The 22,191-nt window shown below is 42.7% G+C and overlaps 3 protein-coding genes and 1 non-coding gene across 4 annotated transcripts; 1 reads left to right on the top strand and 3 right to left on the bottom strand.

The window, feature by feature from the left end:
* The first annotated feature begins 1,643 nt into the window (after positions 1-1,643).
* On the top strand, positions 1,644-7,138 carry ninj1 (ninjurin 1). Its single transcript, XM_068712084.1, has 3 exons — positions 1,644-2,019; positions 5,046-5,283; positions 6,258-7,138. Exons 1-3 carry the CDS (start codon positions 1,960-1,962, stop codon positions 6,398-6,400), a joined length of 441 nt encoding a protein of 146 aa, XP_068568185.1. The 5' UTR covers positions 1,644-1,959; the 3' UTR covers positions 6,401-7,138.
* A 5-nt stretch (positions 7,139-7,143) lies between these two features.
* On the bottom strand, positions 7,144-11,370 carry card19 (caspase recruitment domain family, member 19). The gene is made up of 6 exons (XM_068712083.1): positions 11,322-11,370; positions 10,882-11,021; positions 9,935-10,091; positions 9,778-9,840; positions 9,443-9,508; positions 7,144-9,288 (listed from the first exon to the last, which is right to left on the bottom strand). Exons 1-6 carry the CDS (start codon positions 11,368-11,370, stop codon positions 9,179-9,181), a joined length of 585 nt encoding a protein of 194 aa, XP_068568184.1. The 3' UTR covers positions 7,144-9,178.
* Positions 7,863-7,990, bottom strand: LOC137874104 (U6atac minor spliceosomal RNA). Its single transcript, XR_011103274.1, has one exon. It is a non-coding gene; the product is annotated as a U6atac minor spliceosomal RNA (small nuclear RNA).
* A 653-nt stretch (positions 11,371-12,023) lies between the features above and the next one.
* Positions 12,024-22,170, bottom strand: bicd2 (bicaudal D homolog 2 (Drosophila)). Its single transcript, XM_068712082.1, has 8 exons — positions 21,671-22,170; positions 18,024-18,236; positions 17,327-17,479; positions 16,469-16,933; positions 15,315-16,307; positions 14,924-15,075; positions 14,226-14,442; positions 12,024-13,379 (listed from the first exon to the last, which is right to left on the bottom strand). The coding sequence occupies exons 1-8, from the start codon at positions 21,908-21,910 to the stop codon at positions 13,377-13,379; spliced, it is 2,436 nt and encodes an 811-aa protein (XP_068568183.1). The 5' UTR covers positions 21,911-22,170; the 3' UTR covers positions 12,024-13,376.
* Positions 22,171-22,191: the final 21 nt, after the last annotated feature.

Below are 22,191 nucleotides of genomic sequence, written 5' to 3'. Positions count from 1 at the left end.
TTTAAAAGCCTATACGGTATTTTTTTAAAGCTTATTTGACTTTGAATCATATGTAACCTATCAATTGTAATAGATTATCAGTGGCATATAGGAAAAACTGCACCAGTATGGAGTGAAGATAATAATAATATTAATAATAATAATAATACTAATAATATGTGAAGATGAATTTTACAATGCGAAGTAAATAAATGTGACATTTAAAACGTACAAGGTAAACACCAAGAGCTTATTTATAAAGAAGAGATCATCGTGACTGCTAGCTTTTCTAATACTTTTTTTTTTTTGGTAACATAAACCAGTTTGGGGATGTTATAATTATATATTATGATGATGTCATCACTAAACCCACAGAGCCCAGATTAAGGGCAGTGTCCTGCATCACATCATTGAATATATTGTTCAAACAATGAGGCTTTGTCTTTAAGATCATTTCTTTGTTGACCTTCATGTAAACGAAATACAGAACATGTTTTTTAATCATTGTGTTTTTAACTTCTCATAAGAAAATGTGATTATGAAACATAAAGAGTAGCTTGCTTCGACCCGTTCCTCTCGTGCTCTCGTGCACAAGATGTAAGATGTGGGTCAGGGTTGCACCTGGACCCTGGTCCTGCCTCCTGCCGTGGTTCTGTCAAATGCATTGAATGTGATGTAACTTTGTTATGTTGTTCATTCTGTACACGTGACATCTATTGCACTTCTGTCCTGGGAGAGGGATCCCTCCTCTGTTGCTCTCCCTAAGGTTTCTTCCTTCTTCTTCTTTTTTAGGGAGTTTTTCCTGTTCCGACGTGAGGGTCCTGGGACAGAGGATGTCCCATGTGTGCAGATTGTAAAGCCCTCTGAGGCAAATGTGTGATTTGTGATTTTTGGGCTATATACTGTACAAAAATAAATTGAATTGAATTGAAAAAGGAGAGAGGCTGGAGGAAGACAACTGAAAGAACTGGAGTTTCTTTTGAATGATGAGGCCAGTCAGAGGCTGAACGGCCACACTGATGAACACAAAGTCACTGCGCCAGTCGCTAGCTATAGCTTTCAGCTGCTTACAACTAATGTTAATAAACCCTGATGGTTATAGTAACATCCATATAGTATTATTACCATTCATCATATGGTACAGAAATAAAATGATCTCTGGTATAATTGCTTAATCTCTATAAATAACTCCTAGCTTTCAAGTAAGAACTTTGAATTGTCATTGGTGCAGAGGTGAATATCTAAACTACGCCAAATTCATGTTGTAATCAATTTATTTATTTTTATTTTTGTTCCATTAAATCCAATTAGTGTTGGTGTTACTGCTGGGAGATCCACAGGGGCCTTGGAGAACTCCTGTGTTTTATTGATTACATGTATTTGTTTTTGTAACGTAATAAGCATACACTTAAATTAAATTCTACACTGCTCTGTGACAAAACGTAGCTGTAACATCTTTACTATCAGCTGATGGTACGTTTACATGGCGGATATCGTGAAACAAATTCGGGTTTAATCCAAGTTATGACAAACCGTAGCATGCTGTCGACTTCCAAAAAAACAAAAAAAAAGGAGTTGAGCCTCTTGCGTGCAGTACCGCACTAATACGCAGGGTGGCAGTAAAGAGTTACGCTCCCATTCACGGTCTTTACAGTCGATGATGACAGTGGTTACAGTCCAAGTGAAAGCACTGCTTATCTCACACATTACATCAGGGCTTCAGTTCAGCTGTAGGTAGTCATAACCCCGTAGATAGCATCGCTAGTGAGCAGCTCAAACTTCTCCTAACAACCACATTTTTTTAAAGGACGTTTCGCCCCTAAGTTGGAGGGGCGGTAGCCTGGAGCTCTTCTCCCCCCTTCTGTCGACACTGCAGCTTTTTGCTTTTTTTCTTTTATTAGTATACACAGCCTTTTTTTAAAGCTCACACTATATATAAATACACCGACCGATTCGGGGTACTTCGCGGTTACTAACAGGATGGCTACGGAACATTTGGAGATGAACGGCCATCCAGACCGAGGCGGCGGGGCGGAGGAGGTAAGTGAAGGCAGCACTAGTGCCCGTTACAAAGGGGCATGCTTCCTGCTCACTGGTGCAAAAGGCTCCCGATGTCCCGTCAGGCTCAGTCGAGGCTAAACCCCTCACAGACACCAGTAACGCTTTGAGATAACTGGTTTTCATGCATCTCTTCCACATCATAATTCACACATCATAATGCTATTTTGTTGTCGGCGAACCGAATACGTGTTTTACAGTCATTACGGTAACTAATGTGACCGGTTAGCGGATTAGCGCTAGTTTCAGTGTTTCGTGGATTACAATGTAACTCGTTGTTCGTGTAGTCTTGTCTCCCCGCTGGCCTCTACTGTGGCTCAGTTTACACTTAATAATAGACGAGGTGTGTGTGTGTGTGTGTGTGTGTGTCGGTTAGTTCCTACAGGAAGCCAGGTGAGCTGAGCTTCAGCCAGTGACCCAGATCAGGGATGAGTTGAGTTTAAAGGTCGTATCTGTGGTCACATTCAGGAACGACACCACACGCCTGAAAGCCCCTCAACAATACGTCTCTGTGTAGTTTTAGTAAAGTCCTGGTACTGTGGAAGTCCCCCGAAAGACCTGGTATTAGCTGATAATAACCGTAATGCAGAACAAGGTATCAATGAGCGTGGTAAAATGTATCAAAGTACATTTTGTGTCAATTTGAAACTTTAAAAGGGAAGTGGTTGTAAATTGAGTGACTGGATTAACTTCAAACAAAATTAATCTACAGCTACTTTTATTGTTTGATTATTGAAGTGCTTTTTTTTAACTTCTCTCTTTTAACTCATTTTTACATACTTTTAAATGGAATATCTTTATAACTAATAATAACTTTGATTTTTAGTTGAACACAAGCAATTTGAAGACGTCATCTTCTGTTCTGGGAACATGTGGCCCTGTTTTTTTCTTACTTTTAAAAAAAAGAATAACCAATATAGATTAACCCAAACAATAATCACTGACATATAGATACTGCGAAATAATAACTACTTGTTTCAGAGCTTCTATATAACCTTTAATGCTAAAAATGAATATTGGAAATATTGTGTTATATATTAAACATTACCAGTAACTTCTTCGGGGGGGCAGCAAGCCTCCCAGGTAATCAAGAACTCAATATCACATATAATATCTGTGGGCTTCTCAAACACCACATCGCACATATGGGAAAAGAGAGATCGCCACTCCTTGGAAAACTCGACGCATAGGCAGCCCTGTGGGGATAGAAGGCAGCTACAAAAACAAAGGAAATGAAGTCGTGGCAGCGAGTGAGCGACAGCTAGTGACCCTGGCGCCCGTCTGCTGGTTCACCCCAACGCCGCTTTGTGTCCTCTTTGGCTTGGCAGGTTTTCAGAGGTGAAGAAACGGGAACGCTTTGAGTCGACCCTCAAGGGCCGGTACTGCTGGCTTCTCTAAACGACACTCCGCCCTGGTTTCCCTTTGATGTAATATTTAAAATCTGTTTTTTAAATGACCAGACTCATCTCTCCTGCACGACAAACACAACATATTTCTTTGCGGTTCTACAAAAAAGGAAGGAAATAGATTCCTCACCCTCCTCTTCCTGAATAGATGAGTCCACTTGAGTGTTAGTGGCACATTCATTTCTGCTTCCTCTGACTTTCCACATCACTGCTTATTGCACAGCATATTTAATAATACCATGCTTGATTATTGTTAATAAGTACATGCTTCACATGTGCTTGCTGTATGTTTGGTGTATTTGAAAGAGCCTAATCACTCACTTTATCAAACACCTTTGGGTGGAGGCCGGCCTCCCGTTTCAGATGTGTGACCAGGTCAGCCTGAAGCCAAGATTGCGGCGTGACAAAATTATTTTTGACCGTTGGACTGAAACCAACTCGGTGACCTTCCACACGGGTGTTCCAGTTTTGGAATAAGGACACTGGACACTTTCACTTCCATGAATAGCTTTCATAGCAAACACAAATTTGATTGCACAAATCTGGGTCAGGACTGGGCTTTTGGCCCCTGTTGTTCCTGTCTGTGTAGCTCCGCCCCCTGGTCTCCTCCCCGGCTCCCTCCTGCGTCTCCGGGTACATCCCAAGTCTCTTAATCGCATCCCCGTTTCCCTCACTTGGGTCCTTTCCTTGCGTCTCGGTCCCTCCCACCAGGGTGCGCATGGAGGAAACCACGCGAGGAGAGAGGAACCAGGAAATGACAATTAAGAGACTTGAGATGTACCCTCTGTGTCTGAGTGTGTTTCCTGATTGCCCTCATTCATTACACCTGTTTCCCAATCACCTGGTTTCCCCTCTGCCAACCCCTCTCATGTACGCTCCCCTGCTTCCCTGTTCGGGTTGTCGGATCGTTTGTGTTCCTGTTCCCTCCACGTCCCATGCTTTGTGACTTTTCCCTTTTTCCCTGTTGGAGTTGTTTTTGAGTTCCCGTGTATGTTCAGTTTTTTTTTTTTTGTGTGTGTGAGTAAAATGACCTTGCCTTCCACCTCGTCTCCAGTGTCTGCGCTTGAGTCTTTGCTCTACCCCTGCACCACACCACATGATGCTCTGGGACTTAGTTTTGTCATGCCGATCGGTTGCGATATCATTTATTGTCATGTGGGAAAGTACGTCCGTATGGTGTTGGTTATGACGTTGGACTGTTAGTTTTGATGGAAAAAGTCTGTCACACAATCCAGCTACATATTTCCTATAAAGGGGGAAATCACACTTTCTATTCATTCACATGTTTACAAGACCTCAGCAGCGCACTGCTTTCATTTCCTCCGTGTTAAAGACTTTAAATTCCACGTTTACCCAAGTTTCTGTAGTTTAGGTGCTTTTGCTAATTCAGCGTCACAGTTGTGAAAGAAAAAAAAAAGAAGGTCACAGTTTTTGTTTCGATCCCAGCAGTTCACTGACAGAGAGGCGCCATTTCAAAAGTTCAAAAGAGGTCACGTTTGATGATATTAGAATAAATGCAAGAGATATGCCTGACCAAGCTTTTTGAGGTGTCACATCTCCACCCGTCATACACCGATGTCATTGTTCCTGTTATGTGTTCAGGTCGCGCTGCAGGGCCCCCGGAGGAGGCAACAGGGGCCTCTGAACATGAACCACTATGCCAATAAGAAGAGCGCAGCAGAGAGCATGCTGGATATCGCTCTGCTGATGGCCAACGCCTCGCAGCTGAAGGCCGTAATGGAGCAAGGACCGGGTTTCACCTTCTACGTGCCCCTCATCACCCTCATTAGCATCTCCCTCATCCTGCAGATCATAGTGGGAGTTCTGCTCATCTTCATAGGTGAGTGTGGAATCTATTTCGGCCCGCTTTAGCATTCACAAATGAGAAGATTTACAGTGATACCAAAATATATATATATATATATATATATATTATGTGTTGTGTTTTGTTTCTGCTGCACACAAAACGTGTTAATTAATGTCTTCTGTTGCAACGTTGTGTAAAGTATATTTGAATTCTGTGCAGAAAACCCGAGTGTGAAACTCAGTAGCCAAACCTCCCACGCTTTGAGAGACACTGAAGTTACACATGCACGCAGCCTCACTAAGTCATATGTGCAACTTTTTGGCCTGCGGTTACAACCGCAAAAAAACCCCCTGTAACAGTGTGTGTGTGTGTGTGTGTGTGTGTGTGACTTCAGTGTCGATATCACTCATGCAGAAATTTCATTTTGACATTGTCATTTTTCTGTACGACCACAAATCTATTCTTCTAATTGATCTTATTTAAGGTCATAAACGTTGGAGCACTAGTTTGTGTTGCCACACAGCGGTGTGCTCCCTCCTCCTCCCTTTTATTCTTATCTTATTCTAACAGAGAACAATACTGTGACTTAGAGCTCAGAGAGACACACAGCAGGGAGAAACGCCTCTGCCTTCAGCCGTTTCCAATTTTAAAGTGCTCTCTTAACTTTTGGGGGAAAAATGTCTTTGGAGATTTGCCAATTCAAAGATGGCCAGTAAAAACTCCAGATCTGACTGCTAGCTGAGAGAAAAGCTAATTATCACCTGAGGGAAGCGCTGTCAGGTGCTGTTAATGTACATCTGCTCAGTAATGATTACTCCACCGCTAATCTGACGGGACAGTGTGTGTGTGTGTGTGTGTGTGTGTGTGTGTGTGTGTGTGTGTGTGTGTGTGTGTGTGTGTGTGTGTGTGTGTGTGTGTGTGTGTGTCGTGGTGGGAAGGAGGACGCTCCTCCTGACTTGGCAAAAACCTCAATAATGCCTTCACGTTTCATTTTCTGTTCCCGTCAGTCAAGTGGAACCTGAACGATGAAAGCATGCACTACAAGCTGAACATCCTGGAGAACGTCGCCACGGCCTCCGTCTTCGTCATAGTCGTGGTCAATGTCTTCATCACGGCGTTCGGAGTCCAGCGACCCAACCCGGGTTCTTGATCACCCTTCAGCCTCGCTCCCCTGCTGATCGACCTCGCAAAGATGGACTTTCATTTATGCAAATGAACTCTGTGTGTGTGTGTGTGTGTGTGTGTGTGTGTGTGTGTGTGTTTTTAGAGTTAATTCCTTCTCTATGGACACATGTATGGTCATTTTATTTCCTGAGGTAGTCACCAGGGTGTTCCCTCAGGTGTTCCCTCAGGTGTTCCCTCTTATCATGCTCAGGTTACTGATGCAAATACACGATTGCCTTTACTTATAAAACAAACGTATCAGGAGCAGTGTACTAACGCTTCCTGGAAAAAAAAGACATTCTATTACTTACTTTGAAAATGTGTGAGTATCTGTCAGTCTACACCTAATGTATGCCTACATATTTATAAAGAATAATAAATAAATCGCCGCAGCATAATCCAAAATGACATTCATATTATTGTTTTGTTTTGTTTACACTGTTAAAAACCTCAAACAATGAAGTGGACCTTAACATGCTTTGTTTTTTTTTAAGTGGTATGCAAAGTCTATAGTGTCACGTTTAAAGGGACGAGCCTGTATATGTATATTAGCTTATGTCTTCCAGTGTTTGTGCATTGAGGTATATATATATATATATATATATAGTGTGTGTGTCACTTTTTTTAAAAGACCAAATATTTTTTAAAGCTTTTACTACGATGACCTTGTGTTACACACTGTGAATATTTGAAATGACATTTATAAATAAAAGTACAAAAGTAATGACGTGTGTTTGTTGTCTTGTTTATTCTTATAATGCATTTTTTTTTTATTGTACAAAGAAGAAAAAAAAGTCTCAGTTTTACAAATAATGGCACTTCTAAATTTAAGGCTTTTTTTTTTTTTTTTTTTTTTTTTTACACCAAACACAGAATGTGACAAACTGTCAGGCACTGAATTAATGAGAAGACATTCATTGATAAACATCAGAAATCAATTATCAATATTTCCTTATAAAATATCAAAATTGTTGAATAAAAGAACAACAACAAAGCCATGCAGATTGAATACATCTTTTCAAAGTTTAACAAAGCACCATCATAACAGCTGCTGTGTGTTCAGAGACCCTTTTCTATGTTATTCAGTTCAAAGAATGTGTTCATACGGTCTGAGAAATACCATCAACTCGTATCTGTAAATACATTTTCTGCCAGACGTATTTAAATAAAGGCTTAAAAGAAACGCGTCGATAAACGATGGGCAAAATGCTCAGAAAGAAAGAAGATGGCGGGATTCATAAACATTTAGATGGGGTGAGCTGCTCTGTGAGGTCAGGCCAAAAGGAAAAATAAAAGTTGGCATCCTGCCCGACTCAGAAACAAGGACACAGGAAATGACTCATGCGTGATTCCGGTCTTTAAGTAAGTGGGGAGAAACGGGAGACGTGGTACGAACTCCAGAGATAGTAAGGCATTGTTTAGAGAAAGACAAAAGACGAACGATTGAAAAAAAAATATGGTTATAGATGCCACGAAGTAGGTGGCAGTGCCTTAACCGTATGTGTGTTGATGGCCACGAGGGCCAATTCCATCCTTGTCAAGGGGAGTGCTAACCTTCTCTCCTTTCATACAACACGCTAAAACAGGCCGTACTGTCAAGTATATATACACGGAGCGCTCCACCTTGGTTTTACTTATGGTGTAATTTTCGGGTTGTAAAAAAATAATTACATATATTAAACAAAGCTGTTGAATGGTTCCTTGGAAACGAGTTTGTGTGCGACTATGCATCATATTTATGAATCTTAACTTGATAATTGTTTCGTTTGTTTGGGTAGTAACTCTACCCACAATGCACCACGTTGGTAGAGCGGGATATCATTGGTAGAAGCGATCACGTGGCTGCAATTCTCGTCTAAAGTACTATTCTACGGACACAGCTCGGTTTTGTTTTATGGCGGTTCGACACATGACGAATCTTTCTTTTGTTTAAACGTGAGAAGCAGAATTTCGAGGATCCCTTATGAATCCACGCGCCAGCACATGTGTGCCGTTTGGGTGAAGACGTTCACTTTTGGCCACCAGAGGGCAGCCGTGTTCCATCAAGAGCTCGTGACAGTCGCTTCTCTTTCCACTGCTTTGGGCAGTGATCTTAGTTTCTGACTACATTTGGAGAGAACGCTGAAATGCATTTTAGTAAAGCTTGACATCAGTGGTAACTGAGCAGAGAAGGAAGTCTGATTCTTCATTACCAAAATAAATGTTATCAATGAGTCTCAGCATCAAAGTGTGAGGAAGATCACACAATGCAGGTTGTTGCTTTCTGCGTTTAAGGATAATAAATATAAACCGGCAAAAAAGTCCTGATGAGATGGAGGCTATCCTTTTTGAAGTACTGAAAAATATATGGTCAAGAATGTACCTGCAATTGTTCATATTTTCTTAATTAAAATGCCTTATTTTATCACGAGTGCAGTCACTATTTCCTTTTTCGATCGCTTTGTAAAAGCTGTTTTATGTCACTTAATTAGCTTGTTTCTGCTTTCACTGCGTTCATCCCTCGAGTGCATCCAGTCCCTTTAATCCACTTCAAAAGACATCAACACATGAGGAAATAAGAGCAAATTGCCAAATGCAAATCTGAATTTGACCCCCATATCTAAATGTCACACGCGAAGAAAAAAACAACATATATACAGTTCAACTGTGTACAAAATTAGTATTCAAATCCTGAAAAGATATAGTGTGCTGTGCTTTGGTACGCGTGGCATTTATCCGAGCAGCACTGCTGAAGCACCTGGTTGTGAAGGAGTCCCCCCCCCCCTTACTTCAGGAGTCTGTCTTCAGTGTACCATATGAGAACCTCCTGCGCTCTTCTCTTCAAACCCAGAGCAGCCATCCCGAGGGCCCGGCTCCCTCCCGTCACTTTAGCCTCTACAGGACAAAAAAAACAAAAAAAACGCATCGTCTTTGTAACTCTGCATGAACAGCATCAAGCTGGAGTTCTATTTTCAAAAACACATGCATGCACTAAAAAGGTAACATCTGACAATGTCAGGCGACGTTAACCGACTGGAGAACCACTCACCACTGTAGTAATAGATTAAAGCCATTCCCACTGCGACGCTGAAGCAGCCCAGAAAGAAGAAGGGACCTGGAGCGAGATGAACGCAGCAACAACATGAATGTAACCATCAGCTGTGTGTGTGTGTGTGTGTGTGTGTGTGTGTGTGTGTGTGTGTGTGTGTGTGTGTGTGTGTGTGTGTGTGTGTGTGTGTGTCGGTGTGTCGGTGCTAAATAACCACCGAGCACACCTCTAGCCTGGAACAGGTTTTAAATCACTGACTAATCCTTAATTTAAATCATCTACAGTTTGAATGTTGCACATATATTGACACAGGTTATTGTAAATGACCGTCTTACCTCTGTCGTTCAGAGCGTGTCTCTGTTGGTAGACGCGTGGAAACGCCAGAGGATCTAAGGAATCTGGATCAGATTGTTTTAGTGTGCTGACTAAAATGTAGAATAAATAATATCCAAATAATGAATGAATGAATGAATATCACACACACACACACACCTCTGAGGCGGAGCCGCGTGGGCAAGCTGTAGTACACCTCCTCCACATGCAGGTGCAGAGCTCTGTAGAACTCCTTGCAGGCTTCCTCTCCTTTCCCCTGCAGGTGCGCCAGGAGCTCACCGAGTCGGACGCTCGTGGGCACGTCCAAGTTTCTGAACTGGGTGACAACAACGACGGTTCAAACATGACCACCGATGACCACGACGATATGGAATTCCCTTTCCTGGAGCGCTTTGCTTACAATGGCCAGAATGAAGCGTCTCCAGTAGAATTGTTCCATTCATTCACATCAGAGTTGTTTGTTTCATCGTGTTGTCATGAAACAGGATTTCTCTGCACAGTTTTTTTTTTTGTTTTTTTTAAACCGCAGCCTCTGTTCAGGCCAGAAGACCCATAAATCTGAATGCATTAGTGATATGAATCAGATGCTGGAGAAGATATGCTACAACATAAAGCAGACCTTGCTCAAGTCAGTTTAAAATGTTTGTTGAAGAACAATTGTAAAGATGTTTTCATTTGCATCTTATTCAAACCATTCTTTTACTCCACTTCAGGGGGAAATAATGTGTTTCTTACTCCATCACATTACCTTTACTTTATAGATTAAGATTCTGCAAATATGCATGGAATATGATGTAATATATATGTATTAAATTCCAGCACATTCAGCTACAACATTAAGTGCTGCTACGAGTTGATACAGCAGTAATAATAGGAAAGTAAAATACGATAGTATTACATTGACAAGCGTCATTCTGCCGCATAATAAGTGTATAATATGTTGCATTAAACTTTGCTGTATGTTTTTAATGCGAAACTTTTACTTTTATTATATATGTTATATTATAATGAGTATTATTACGCGGTGGTGTCACTTTTACTTCATCTCCTCCACCTCTGCCTGCATGCGAACCAGGACAGCGGAGCAGCTTCGGGCGAGGACCTACTTTCGTGGCCTCCTTGTCGGACAGGATCTGCGGGTAGATTCTGTTCAGCTGCAGGATGACTTTGTCCACCCGCTCCGTGTCCAGCCTCCGGTCAGCGCGGAGGAAGGCGCTGTCCTCCGTCAGCTGCTCGTGAAAACCGTCTGTCCACGTTATACAGAGACACGTTTTAAAAGACAAAACACAAAGCAGCCCTTCCATTCACTGACAACAGGCTAACGTCTGTAAAGTAAGTCTCTGTCTAATGGCAGTTGTGTTGTTGAGAAACTTTCCCACAAACAGGACTGGGACGTTACATTGTCATTGGAAAAGCGGGGCGACCGTTAAAGTCGTTAATGTTGCGGTTAATGTTAAAGTTCGTGGAAGTAATGTGCAGATATTAACGCTAAAAGAAAGAAAGAGGGCTAACACGGTAAGATAAAGCGCTAGAAAGACACACAAACCTCCCATTGTGGAGTCCCTTCTGTCCTCTGTTTTGGACACGCCCCCCATGACGTCACCGCGTAGACAGGGAGTGGCTTACGTAAACGTCTTTTGAAAAAAGGGGGAAAAAAAACAGAAAAACCACACGATACTTTTCACCGGAAATGAAGATGAATATTGCAAAGATGTAAGAAATGACAGCATGCACTCATTGAATTATTGACCAATACAAACTATGTTTTATACAGACAAACTGGAATCCATATTGAATATGTAACTAGGTGCATATACGCTATAATATGATTTTAATGTAACAAATCTGTTTTATCTTGAATCTCAGAATTTGAATGGGAACATTTTACACACACACATTTTTACCTTCCTCCAGTAAAAACGCATGTTTTACTCAAGACTAAACAAAGTGTATGTACATTACGATACAATAAATAGCTTATTGTGTACACATTTTTAACATTAATAAGTTTGAGGTCTATATCTATTGTATTCCTTATTTATACATAGTGAGATGTTTGTATGAACAATAATGTACTTTTTATTTAGCTGCTGAGTGGTCTGTATGCATGTTGTTTTTGATTTCTCAACAGTTAAAGAACTAAGCATTATGGGAAAAAAATATATTGTCAACAGTGGAAGAAGAAAGCATGGTGTGAAATGGTGGTTGCCTTATTTTCTTTTTTATTCATAAAGAACAACAACCACACTATTGTGAAAGTTAGATTTATTTCTTCACCAGTCATAACCATTAGCAGAGACAGCAGCCCAACGTCATGAGTGAGCTAGTGTTTCACCACAGGTTCAGTCTTATCAACACCAGAACCAGCACCTCCGCTCACACTCCCTTATGAAATGTAGTCTGAACAGTGTCAAATAAATACAATTGCAGTTATAGTAAAAACATTTTTTTTTTTTTTTTAAAAAGCAATTAGGACCAAGTATGTGAGCAACATGAACAATATTGTTTTTTTTACATTTCATAAACATTTAGTTGTCTTGTTCTTGCCATGTTTGCAAATTGCACTTGTAACAGAAAATGGCGCTGCAGCTTTGTTTGCAGATTTTAGGACTCAAAAGGTTTAAAAAAAAAAAAAAGTTGTATTAAAAAAATTACATTAAAAACTCTCCTTCATTAATAAAGTTTACGAACACTATCGACATCTGACCTTAACTTAAACATCTTTAAATAAGCTTTGCATTAATACTCTCAAGTCATAACAAGCATACTTGACTTTGTAACAGCTCTGCCATGTCTACAAAAGAGCAGCTCCATTACACAACAATGTAGGAAGACCCTGAAAGTGAAGCTCCATATTCCCAGGGTCATATAGTGAACATAATATATTGAACTATTTTAACGAGCTGAACAGGAGAAAAGGTTATCAAGAACACCGATAACTTTGAAAGTGTCTCTGGGCTGATAGGAAGGCACCCGAACATTTAAGGCCAAAAGGGAAAAACGACGCGTATTCATCTCTTCTGTTGAGTTCAACCAGCGAGTGAAAGCTCAGAGATCACTATGAAATAAATAGGGATACAAAATATGTTGAATCACTTGAAAATATCACCAAGAATCTGGTAGATAAACATGCACATCCGGTAAAAAAAAACAAAACAAAAAACAAACACACATCATGTAATACTTGAAACAATTAGTATGATGAGAGGAATCACCTAAGAGTAAGTGAGGAAGAAAAAGTGCAGTCAGGATTACACAGGCAATGGGTAATTAGCAAAACACGCATCTTGATTCTTCCGGTGGTTGAGGAATAATAGCGGGGCATATTGTTGGCATATTGTTGTCATATTGTTGTCATATTGTTGGCATAGGAGTGGTGGAACCGCAGTTGGCAACTGATGCGATGAGTCATTCTTTCTGCGTGTTCAACGTAACGTTACATATTTGTTTTTTTGGCACTCTAAAACAAGGCCCTTGTAAAATACTGCTGCGTATGTTCTTGCGTTAGCGGCGCCATGATTTCGGACCGTGATTAGAGAGCGAAGGAACCAGATCACAGACGCTCTGACGGACCTCCTTAAGGACACTTGGCATGATAGATTTACTGCAAATGGAAAAGAAGTAAATCACGTTAGATTGATTGTCGATCGATCGTTGAAATTTCAATTTCCACTTAATTACTGAAATGAGGTTCATGAAGGTGAGAGTTAGGAGACGTGGATGGAAGCAGGAAGCGAGAGACTCGGGCGTGTGATGCATGCAGGCTTCAACGAGTCGCTGACCAGACGATTATCATTCTGACAGTTTTTGTTTTTTTTACGTCACTCTTGTACGCCGACATAAACCTTTTTAAATTCTGAATTTATTTGATACAAAAAAATAGAGAATATTCCTTTCAAAAAACATAATTATTGAAGTAAATAATGGCAGTTTTTTTTTAAATAAATATTACATATTTATGAATAGACATATATTACATATTTATTATACCAGCTTATACTTATCACAGCAAATTTGAAAGGCCAAAATAATGATAGAAATATCACACAGAAAAAGAAAGACATACACTCCACGCTCAGGAGATTTAAAAAAAAAAATTAAATTTTACTATGAAAACATAAAACTTAAAGTATGATTGTTTTTATGCTAGGAAAGCACAACAGAAAGGAGTAGTTCTCCATTGGTCCAACATCGTAAACACAACCATGTATTGCTAACAGTACAGACGTATTACATAGTGATAACACTAGAGTGCCATATATTGTGTCTCTACAAACAGAGCTCTTTGTGTTAAAAAGAACGAGTGCATGCAAAGCCTGAGAGAAAGGGAAATCTTAAAATATAGATATAGAAGTTTAAAAAGCCCACATAGAGCCTTGTATGAGAAGCCCGAGGCTCCGCCGGTGCTCTGTGGCTCAGAGCCGCTTCTGCAGTACAAGCTGGGACTTACATGGTGGCTGGAAGAGGCTCCCTTGGCCTTTGTCTTGCCCTTGGCACTGTTGCGGCGCTCCTGCTCGTGGTCAAACTCCAAGTCCTCCAGGCGCTGGGTCAAGGCCAGTTTCTGCTGGATGGCCATACGCAGCAGAGAATTCAGGGTCTTCTTCTCATCCTCGGCGGCGATCAGCTGCCTCTGCATGTCGTCCAGCTGAGTCACGTACTCGTCGCACCTGAGGGAGAGAAAGGGGGAGACGTGGAAGAGAGAGAAAGGGGGAGACGTGGAAGAGAGAGAAAGAGGAGACGTGGGAGAGAGAGAGAGAGAGAGCGAGAGAGCGAGAGAGCGAGAGCGAGAGCGAGAGCGAGAGAGAGAGAGAGAAGATGCACATTAATTCCAGCAGGTGGAGCAATGTGCCCTGAACTGCTGCTACTGTCACATGTTTTCTCCATTTCCGTGACAGCGTTTTCCAGATGGGGGGGTGGAGGAAGACGTCTCTTGCTAGCTCACTCGCACAAGTATTACATCAGAAATCCCCACAATGCTTTGTGTCTGTCACAAACATGCACACTGACATGAAATAGTTTGAATTGTAGTTTCATTATGAGGAAAATGTGTTGAAAAGAGGCAGAATTGGCAGGATCATAAAGAAATATCAATGCTCTTTTGATATTTTTTGAAATGTAAATTTGTCCTAAAGTTATGTATAATCTTACCTCGTGGCAAACATGGCTCGAAGAGAGGAGAACGTCGCGGCGTCCTCTTTCAGAGCCTTCAGTTCGTTGCGGAGCTTCATTATTGTCTCGGTCACCATGGCCTTCTCGCTCTGATACTTACTCTTCAGGTTGGTCAGAGCAACCTCAGCCGTCTAAAAGGAACAACGTCTTATATCATCATTCGTTCATTCATTCATTATTCATTCATTCATTCCCTGCAAGTCTAAACTCAGTGGCTATTTTTAGCTTAAGACTATTACCCTTTTCTGTTGTATTTCTCAGTTTGAGACACAATGAACATCCTTCCTCTGAGAAACAATGCACACACACACACACACACACACACACACACACACACACACACACACACACACACAGGGTGGTCTCTGACCTGTTTGTTGGCCTTCAGCACGGCTCTGAGGGTGGCGATCTGCTCCCTTTTGGTGCTGAGTAGGGACTTCAGTTTGAGGATCTCTCCCATGCACGCCTCTTTGTCCTTGTCCGACACCGTGCTCAGCTCCAGGTTAGCAAGTCTCTGGCGCGACAGCTCCGTGGTGCGGTCCACCGCCTGCTGCAGGTGGCGGATCTGGTCCCTGATGATGGCCACCAGGTTGTAGACGTTCATGGGTTCCGGCCGGTGCTCTGGGGCCGACGCGACCGAGGCGCCGCTGGAATTCCCGGGTTCAGTCTCGGTGATCAGCCCGTTGGTGAGAAGTATGGAAGGCTGGTGCTCCTTCCCTTCGTGGCCCTTTCTCACTATGGCCTTTCCTTCTTTGTAGTAGTCGAGCATGACGCGGTTCGGGGTCTCGTTGTTGCACATGCACACGTGGTTGTAGAGGTTGGCCAGCTCTTCGCTGAACGCTATGAGCTCGTCCTGTGCCACATTGAGGCTGCCGAGCGATTCTCCCGCCGCCTCGCTGACCAGACGGAGCTCCTTCTCCAGACGAGCCACCTCCGCTTTGTCCGCCTCGCTGACCTTCTCCAGGGACGCCAACTTCGACCTCAACTCCTGGATGTCGCCGTCCAGCCGCGCTCGCTCACCTTCGTACTGGGTTCGACACTCCTCGTACTGCGACCTCAGAGTCTTCAACTCCTGCCTCAGCTCGCCAGCTTCGGACACCGCCACGGTGTATTTGCACTGGAGGATCTCGGGTCCGTTGATATCCAGCTCGTAGTAGTCTCCGTCGTCGTGGCTGTCCCTGTCTTTTTCACTGTCCAGGGCGGACTGGCGCTCCTTACTGGCCTGAAGTTTCCTCATGGCGGTGAGGTTCTCGGTCAGCCTGTTGACCGTTTCCTTCTGCTCAGACACAGTCCCGTAGGCCTGCTCCAGGTGCTTCTGGTTCTCCTGGAGGGAGTTGATCAGGGCGGATTTCTCCCGCTCCACCTAACATGAAAGCGCACGTGAACATAAAAGCACTTTCAGTTATTTGGCCAACTTTATAGCGCCTAATCAACAACAACAAAATGATTAAATAAAAGCAGATGGAGTAATGGAATGGAGTAATGGAGCTGGACTGTCAAAGAGCATCTCGTGGATTTCATTACCTGCACAAGCTGCTGTTTAAGTTTCTGGATCTCAGAGATGTTGAGCTCGCTCAGCAGGTCGTCCACCAGGCTCGGCGCCGGCTTGAAAGCATCTCCCCTCTTGTTCACGCCGGCTCTGTTGTCTCCGTCACCTTCCCCCATCTTGGCCAAGCCGTTTTCAAAGCCCCTGATGAGATCGTCGTTGTCTGGCTCCGTAACGGCGGAGGAATCCTCGTGGAGTTTGAGGTTGTCGTAGGAGATGCTGAAGGAGCTGCTGTACACAGAGCCGCCGATGGTCATGTAGTGGGAGAGCTCCTTGCGAAGAGCGGCCTTCTGCTCGCGCTCCGTTTTGATGGTTTCTAAGGCCTCCGTCAGCTGTCGCTCAGCGATTTCTCTCAGACGCACGGCTTCCTCCTGCTGGCTGTGAAGGCACTGGGAGTCCTCCTCCAGACGGTGGATCTCGTGCTTTAGACCTTCAAACTCCACCTGAGCAGGTGTTCAAAAATATAAATGAAACCGTTAATAATGCTACCAGGACATTGATTTCTCCACTTATGTTTATTAATTTTAGAGGAAACGGTGCATAGTCACAAAATAAGTTCACTTCAGGTTAATAGCAGACCACCTCAAGGTGTGACTCAGAGAGAACCAGAACATTCTGATGTAGCATTTCAAAATTAAAGCCCTTCAAAATCTAATTTTTTCATTTCACCAAAGTGCCTAATATTGTCTAAAATGACCATGAAAATAGTGTCCAGTGACCATAAAACAAAACTTTGAATGTAAAATAAAACAAAAAAGGTGTTTAAACAGAAATAAACATTACTTTTTGATCTTCACCCGGTTGAAAATGTGTATCTTCTATCCTCTTGGTCTCACCTGGGTCTGTCTCAGCACGGACACTTGTTTCTGAAGAGAGATGTTCTCCTCCTCCAGCTCGCTGTAGTCCTGCAGCAGACGAGCTTCTCGCACCTTGTACTCTCTCATGTCATCGCGCAGCTGACCTCGCTGCAGCTCTGCCAGCTCGGAGTTCTGTACACAGGAGCAGAGAAGGGGATGAACGCACTTAAACATACGTTCTAACTGCCTTTGAGCGGCTGGTCAAGTGAAATGAGGATCAGCGCGTTTCACATATCCACAGGGGGAAAGACTTTGGCAGGCATGCATAATGACGGAAGGAGGACATGGTCCACTTACCAATCCGGCGCTGCAGAGAGCCCTGGTGGAGGACATCCTTTGTGTCACTCACACTGGACCATTACATCATCTCTACTGCTGGTTTCACGGCAATCCCGCTAACTGACCCTCCCCCGCTACGAGCACAAACAAGTCACCCTGAGAACTAGTGCAGGTCTGGTCTTAACTTCAGTGAGCTCTACTGACCTTCTCTTCTATACCAGTTTGAATTCTTGGATACCATTTCAAACACAAAGGTGCTTTGATACTGGCCTCCATTTGAACTGAAAGATAAACTAATCTGATTTTAACACTACCAAAAAAGTAACTTTTGATTTAGGAAAAATATTTACACACGTTTACAACACCAAAATGTATAAATGTATAAATTAACGATTACCTCTCTTATCTCCAGGGCAATGGAGGACAGGCGATCGTTTTCAGCTTGTACGCTCGTGAGGGAGCCTTTGGCCTGCCGGAGCTCATTCTGTAGATCCAGGACCTTCTGCTGGTAGAGAGCCTCCTTACTGGCAGACTCCAGCATCAGTGACTCTTCCCTGCTCTCCCCATCTGCTGCCACCTTCCTGTGGGCTGAATAAGCCTGTCCAAAGGCCTGGGGACAGAGAAAAAGGAATATAATGATAAATAATTATAAATAATAATATAATCGTTTCACTTCAGGTTGATAGCAGACCACCTCAAGGTGTCACTCAGAGAGAACCAGGACATTCTGATGTAGCATTTCAAAATTAAAGCCCTCCAAAATCGCATACATGAGACAATTTGTCTAATTTCAGATTTGATTTTAGAGGAAATGGTGCATAGTTACAAAATAATTTCACCTCAGGTTAATAGCAGACCACCTCAAGGTGTCACTCAGAGAGAACCAGGACATTCTGATGTAGCATTTCAAAATTAAAGCCCTTCAAAATCTCATTCACGAGCCAACTTCAAATCACCTTCATGAGACTGAATCACAAGTATTGCCGGAACAACCAAAGACGGTGGCGATAGAGAAGGGTTAATTTACCCAAACTGTTTATTCAAAAATACAAAGAGCCTGTCATTAAGTGAATTTATTATGACATGTATTTCAGTCACTTTGGACCACGATACCCACGAAAAAAAACTCCCCAAGACGCAGAAGGAACTGGTGCCACATTCAAAACGCACTCACTCTCTGGTCCAACAAAGGCCTTTCAATAGCAGGGAGGTGGGCAAGGCAGGGTCTAACAGAGTCAAAGCAATAGTTTAAATAGGACAGCAGGTTGACGTCAGCTTCCCACAGCCATCTGACGAAAAGGCTTGGAGACATCCAGCCAACGAGCACTGAGCCAACGTCTACTGTCCAACAAAGCCCTGGAGCCAGCACAAGAGCTGTAGCTCTCCTTCCCACCAGCACCTCACCCCACCTTTTACTCCTCAAAGGTTTCCAGTCAAACAAAAGGATGTGTGTGAGGAACGGCGGTCAGTCGTGATGTGAAATACATCTGTAACCTAAAGCACTGTGGGGGATGCTGATGCATGGTTGGCTCACTGACTAAAGAGAGAAGCAGCACTCAGAATCATGAGATACCAAGACTATGACGACAACAGTGAGTCACAGTGACTGGACTCAGTCGATGCCATTAATAATATAGTAGTGGGGACAAAAATCACGACTGAGAATAAGTCAGTGAGACATCATACAGAGAGGACACAAGCGGGACTGGAGGTGGAATTCATTAAACATGAAATAGAGCCGGAAAACAATTATTCAATTAACCCATCAATTAAATGGAACATGAAATCAAACATTCCCTGGTTGCAGCTTCTTCAGTTTAAGGATTCAATGCTCTTCTTTGTCATGTATGTGAACCGTGAACGGATTAGATTTAAGGTTTCAACTGTTGGTTGAATAAAACAAGCAACATGAGCACGTGACTGTGGGAAATTGTAACAAGCAATTTTATTATTTTGAGACATGTAATAGCCAAACTATCAATATTTTAAAAAAGCTGATTCCCTAATAATTGCTAGTTGGGGCCCTAATTGAAAATTGGACTGAATGCAGTAGTAATGTGTAGTAATGATTGTGATTACAACAGAGATTTTTCATTTTTTTTTATTTACGGCTAAGCAGGAGACTAACTTCAATCTGAGCTTCTATCTGGTTCACTATTCAAAGCTGACATTTTTTACACAATATTATGCAGTTGTGGCTTCCTGGCAACCAGCGAAACAGCACACAAAGAAATATTCTAATAAACTAATAAATATTAAGATGGAGATGTGGTCGATAACGAGCGGCGACCACAGCCGTCGCATGTCGAGACCAACGTGGAAACGCATCAGGGAGCAGTTCCTCTTCAGTTTAACAAACTGGCTGTAAGACTCAGACTAAAGTGAGCAGGAGGGGAAACCCCAACTTAATGCAGTCAACTCTTCCCACACGTTAGGAGCTCAGCAGCTAATATCACTTCTTCTTTGGAGTTGGGTAACACCAGGCTCAGGCAGCTGACTTTGATGCTGTTGATGAAAGATGGAAAAACCTCCTTGCCATAGAAGAACCAAGGGCTCTTCTAAAACTGCTTCAGTGACCAAACCACATGGACAAATCCCCCCCAAAAAAAGGTGCAGCTGGTGGGAAAGCGGAGGCTAGAGAAATGTCTCCCCAACAAACAGAAATCACACATAGAGATCAGGATAAGAGAGTTATACAAATACCATGGAGGGATATTATCTTTCTCCAGATTCACTTTGAACTTAAACAGCAAAACAAGCCTTAAATATGCGTCTTTTCTACTAGAACCGTTTAACGTTTATTGAACCACACACACACCTATATTTAAATCCCCATAAAAGCATTTCTCCAAGTCAGTATGAATGGTAATTAAAGATATCTACACTAACATCCTCTTCAATCTTTAAAAAGTAGAAGTGTCTTCCTACCGTGTCCTGTCTTCCTATCAAAAGGACATTTCACATATCCACAATTCATTTTTTCCTATCAAGAAGTGTTGATTTAGAGATCCACAACGTCATTCATTCTAGGGAAAATGACATCTCTGACATCTTGCTAATGATGTGTATCTGGCTATCAAATATTCAGATATTCATAACTGCATTTCTGATATCTAAAATGCACATTCTGGATACATGTAATAGAGTTCTCATTAATAAAAAAAAAAAAAAACATGTCAGCAATCTACAATCCAATTGTTACTAGTCAGAACCATATCTACTGCGGTCATAACTGAAATGAGCCACTTTGGCATTGCATGGTCATAATTCTTTTGTCAGAAATTGCATTTTTACTAGTTTATAATGCAATTGTGGATATAGGCAACAACAGTTTTACTAGTTGTTGTTTTTTTCCTTCTGGATACGTGACATTAAAATGATGACTAGGAATAATTGAATCACGGATTCCTGCAATACAGGTCCAGTATTAGAAGTTAAATAAGAGCCTGACCCGTCCCGTTACCTTTAAACCCAATAAACCAAAACAGCAGGTTGGCCACATAGGCATCCACATTTAGACATACTGCTGCAGCTGCAGGCATCTAATTTGAAGGCCTCAACCTTACATACCGAGAGCAAGTACGGGCATGTGACCGAGGAGACGGGTTAATTCCATCTGTCGACGTGAAGGGAAAACATAAACGATAAACCACACGAATACCTAGAAAACTGTGCTGCCTCATCACGACCTTACGACAGACTTCATACAACAGTTTCCAGACACCATTAGCTCGTCAGTTCACTCTCACTGACACTTTATCGCGTTTGAGTGCGCGAGCTCAAGTTCTACCAAGTTATGGCTGAGCTCGACAGGAACCAGAACCGTGACTTAACTTACAGACGGTGTGGTTCTGACTGACACGTTCACAGCACTGGACAGAATGTTGACCGTTGTTGCACCAAAATCTTAACTGTTTCTACGCTGCTAACAGACTACCGTGATAGGTTGAACGCCGTGTGTTCACTAACCCGGTACCGTTGCCGGTTAAGGTTAACGTTACACATTTCAGAGTGCCTGGCTCGGTGGCCACGACCTCAGGTTACCTCCTTCAGCTGATCCAGCTCATGTCGAACCGTCTCGTATTCGGACTCCAACTCATCGAATCGCTGCTTGAGCTGCTGTTTCTCCTCCAGCACCGCCAGCCCGTACTCGGCCGCCTGGATCTTCTCATGGGTCGTCTCGCGGAGCTCCCGGGTGAGACGCTCGACCTCTACTCGAAGCCACTGCGGCCCGGCCTCGGTCACCAGTACCGCGTCGGGGAATTCCTGCTCCTCCATAGACATCTCGGTGAGCCGCCGACACTCCCGCAACTGTAACGGGACCAAGCCCTTAGCTAGCAAGAGCAGCACACAAAACCACCAAAAGACCACAAATCACTGCAGTCTTTGTTTGAGCCGCATTGTTGGGACTTAAATGGCTTTTGGTTCCCTTTGCCTTTCCCCGCCGCACACTTCGACGATGCTCAGCCCGGACGACACTTTTGTCATTTTCGAGGAGTTTCTTCAGGCTCTTCGTGAAGCCGACAGAGCAAACTTCAGTTGAGATCAGCGATTGGAAAAAGGAA

The sequence above is a fragment of the Cebidichthys violaceus genome, unplaced genomic scaffold (assembly GCF_023349555.1).
Source record: "Cebidichthys violaceus isolate CVI_PGR_0920_01 unplaced genomic scaffold, fCebVio1.0.p SCAF_17, whole genome shotgun sequence".
In the NCBI taxonomy this organism is placed as follows: Eukaryota; Metazoa; Chordata; class Actinopteri; order Perciformes; family Stichaeidae; genus Cebidichthys; species Cebidichthys violaceus.
The sequence above is the reverse complement of the archived record's forward strand: the minus strand, read 5'-3'. Positions and strand labels throughout refer to the sequence as shown.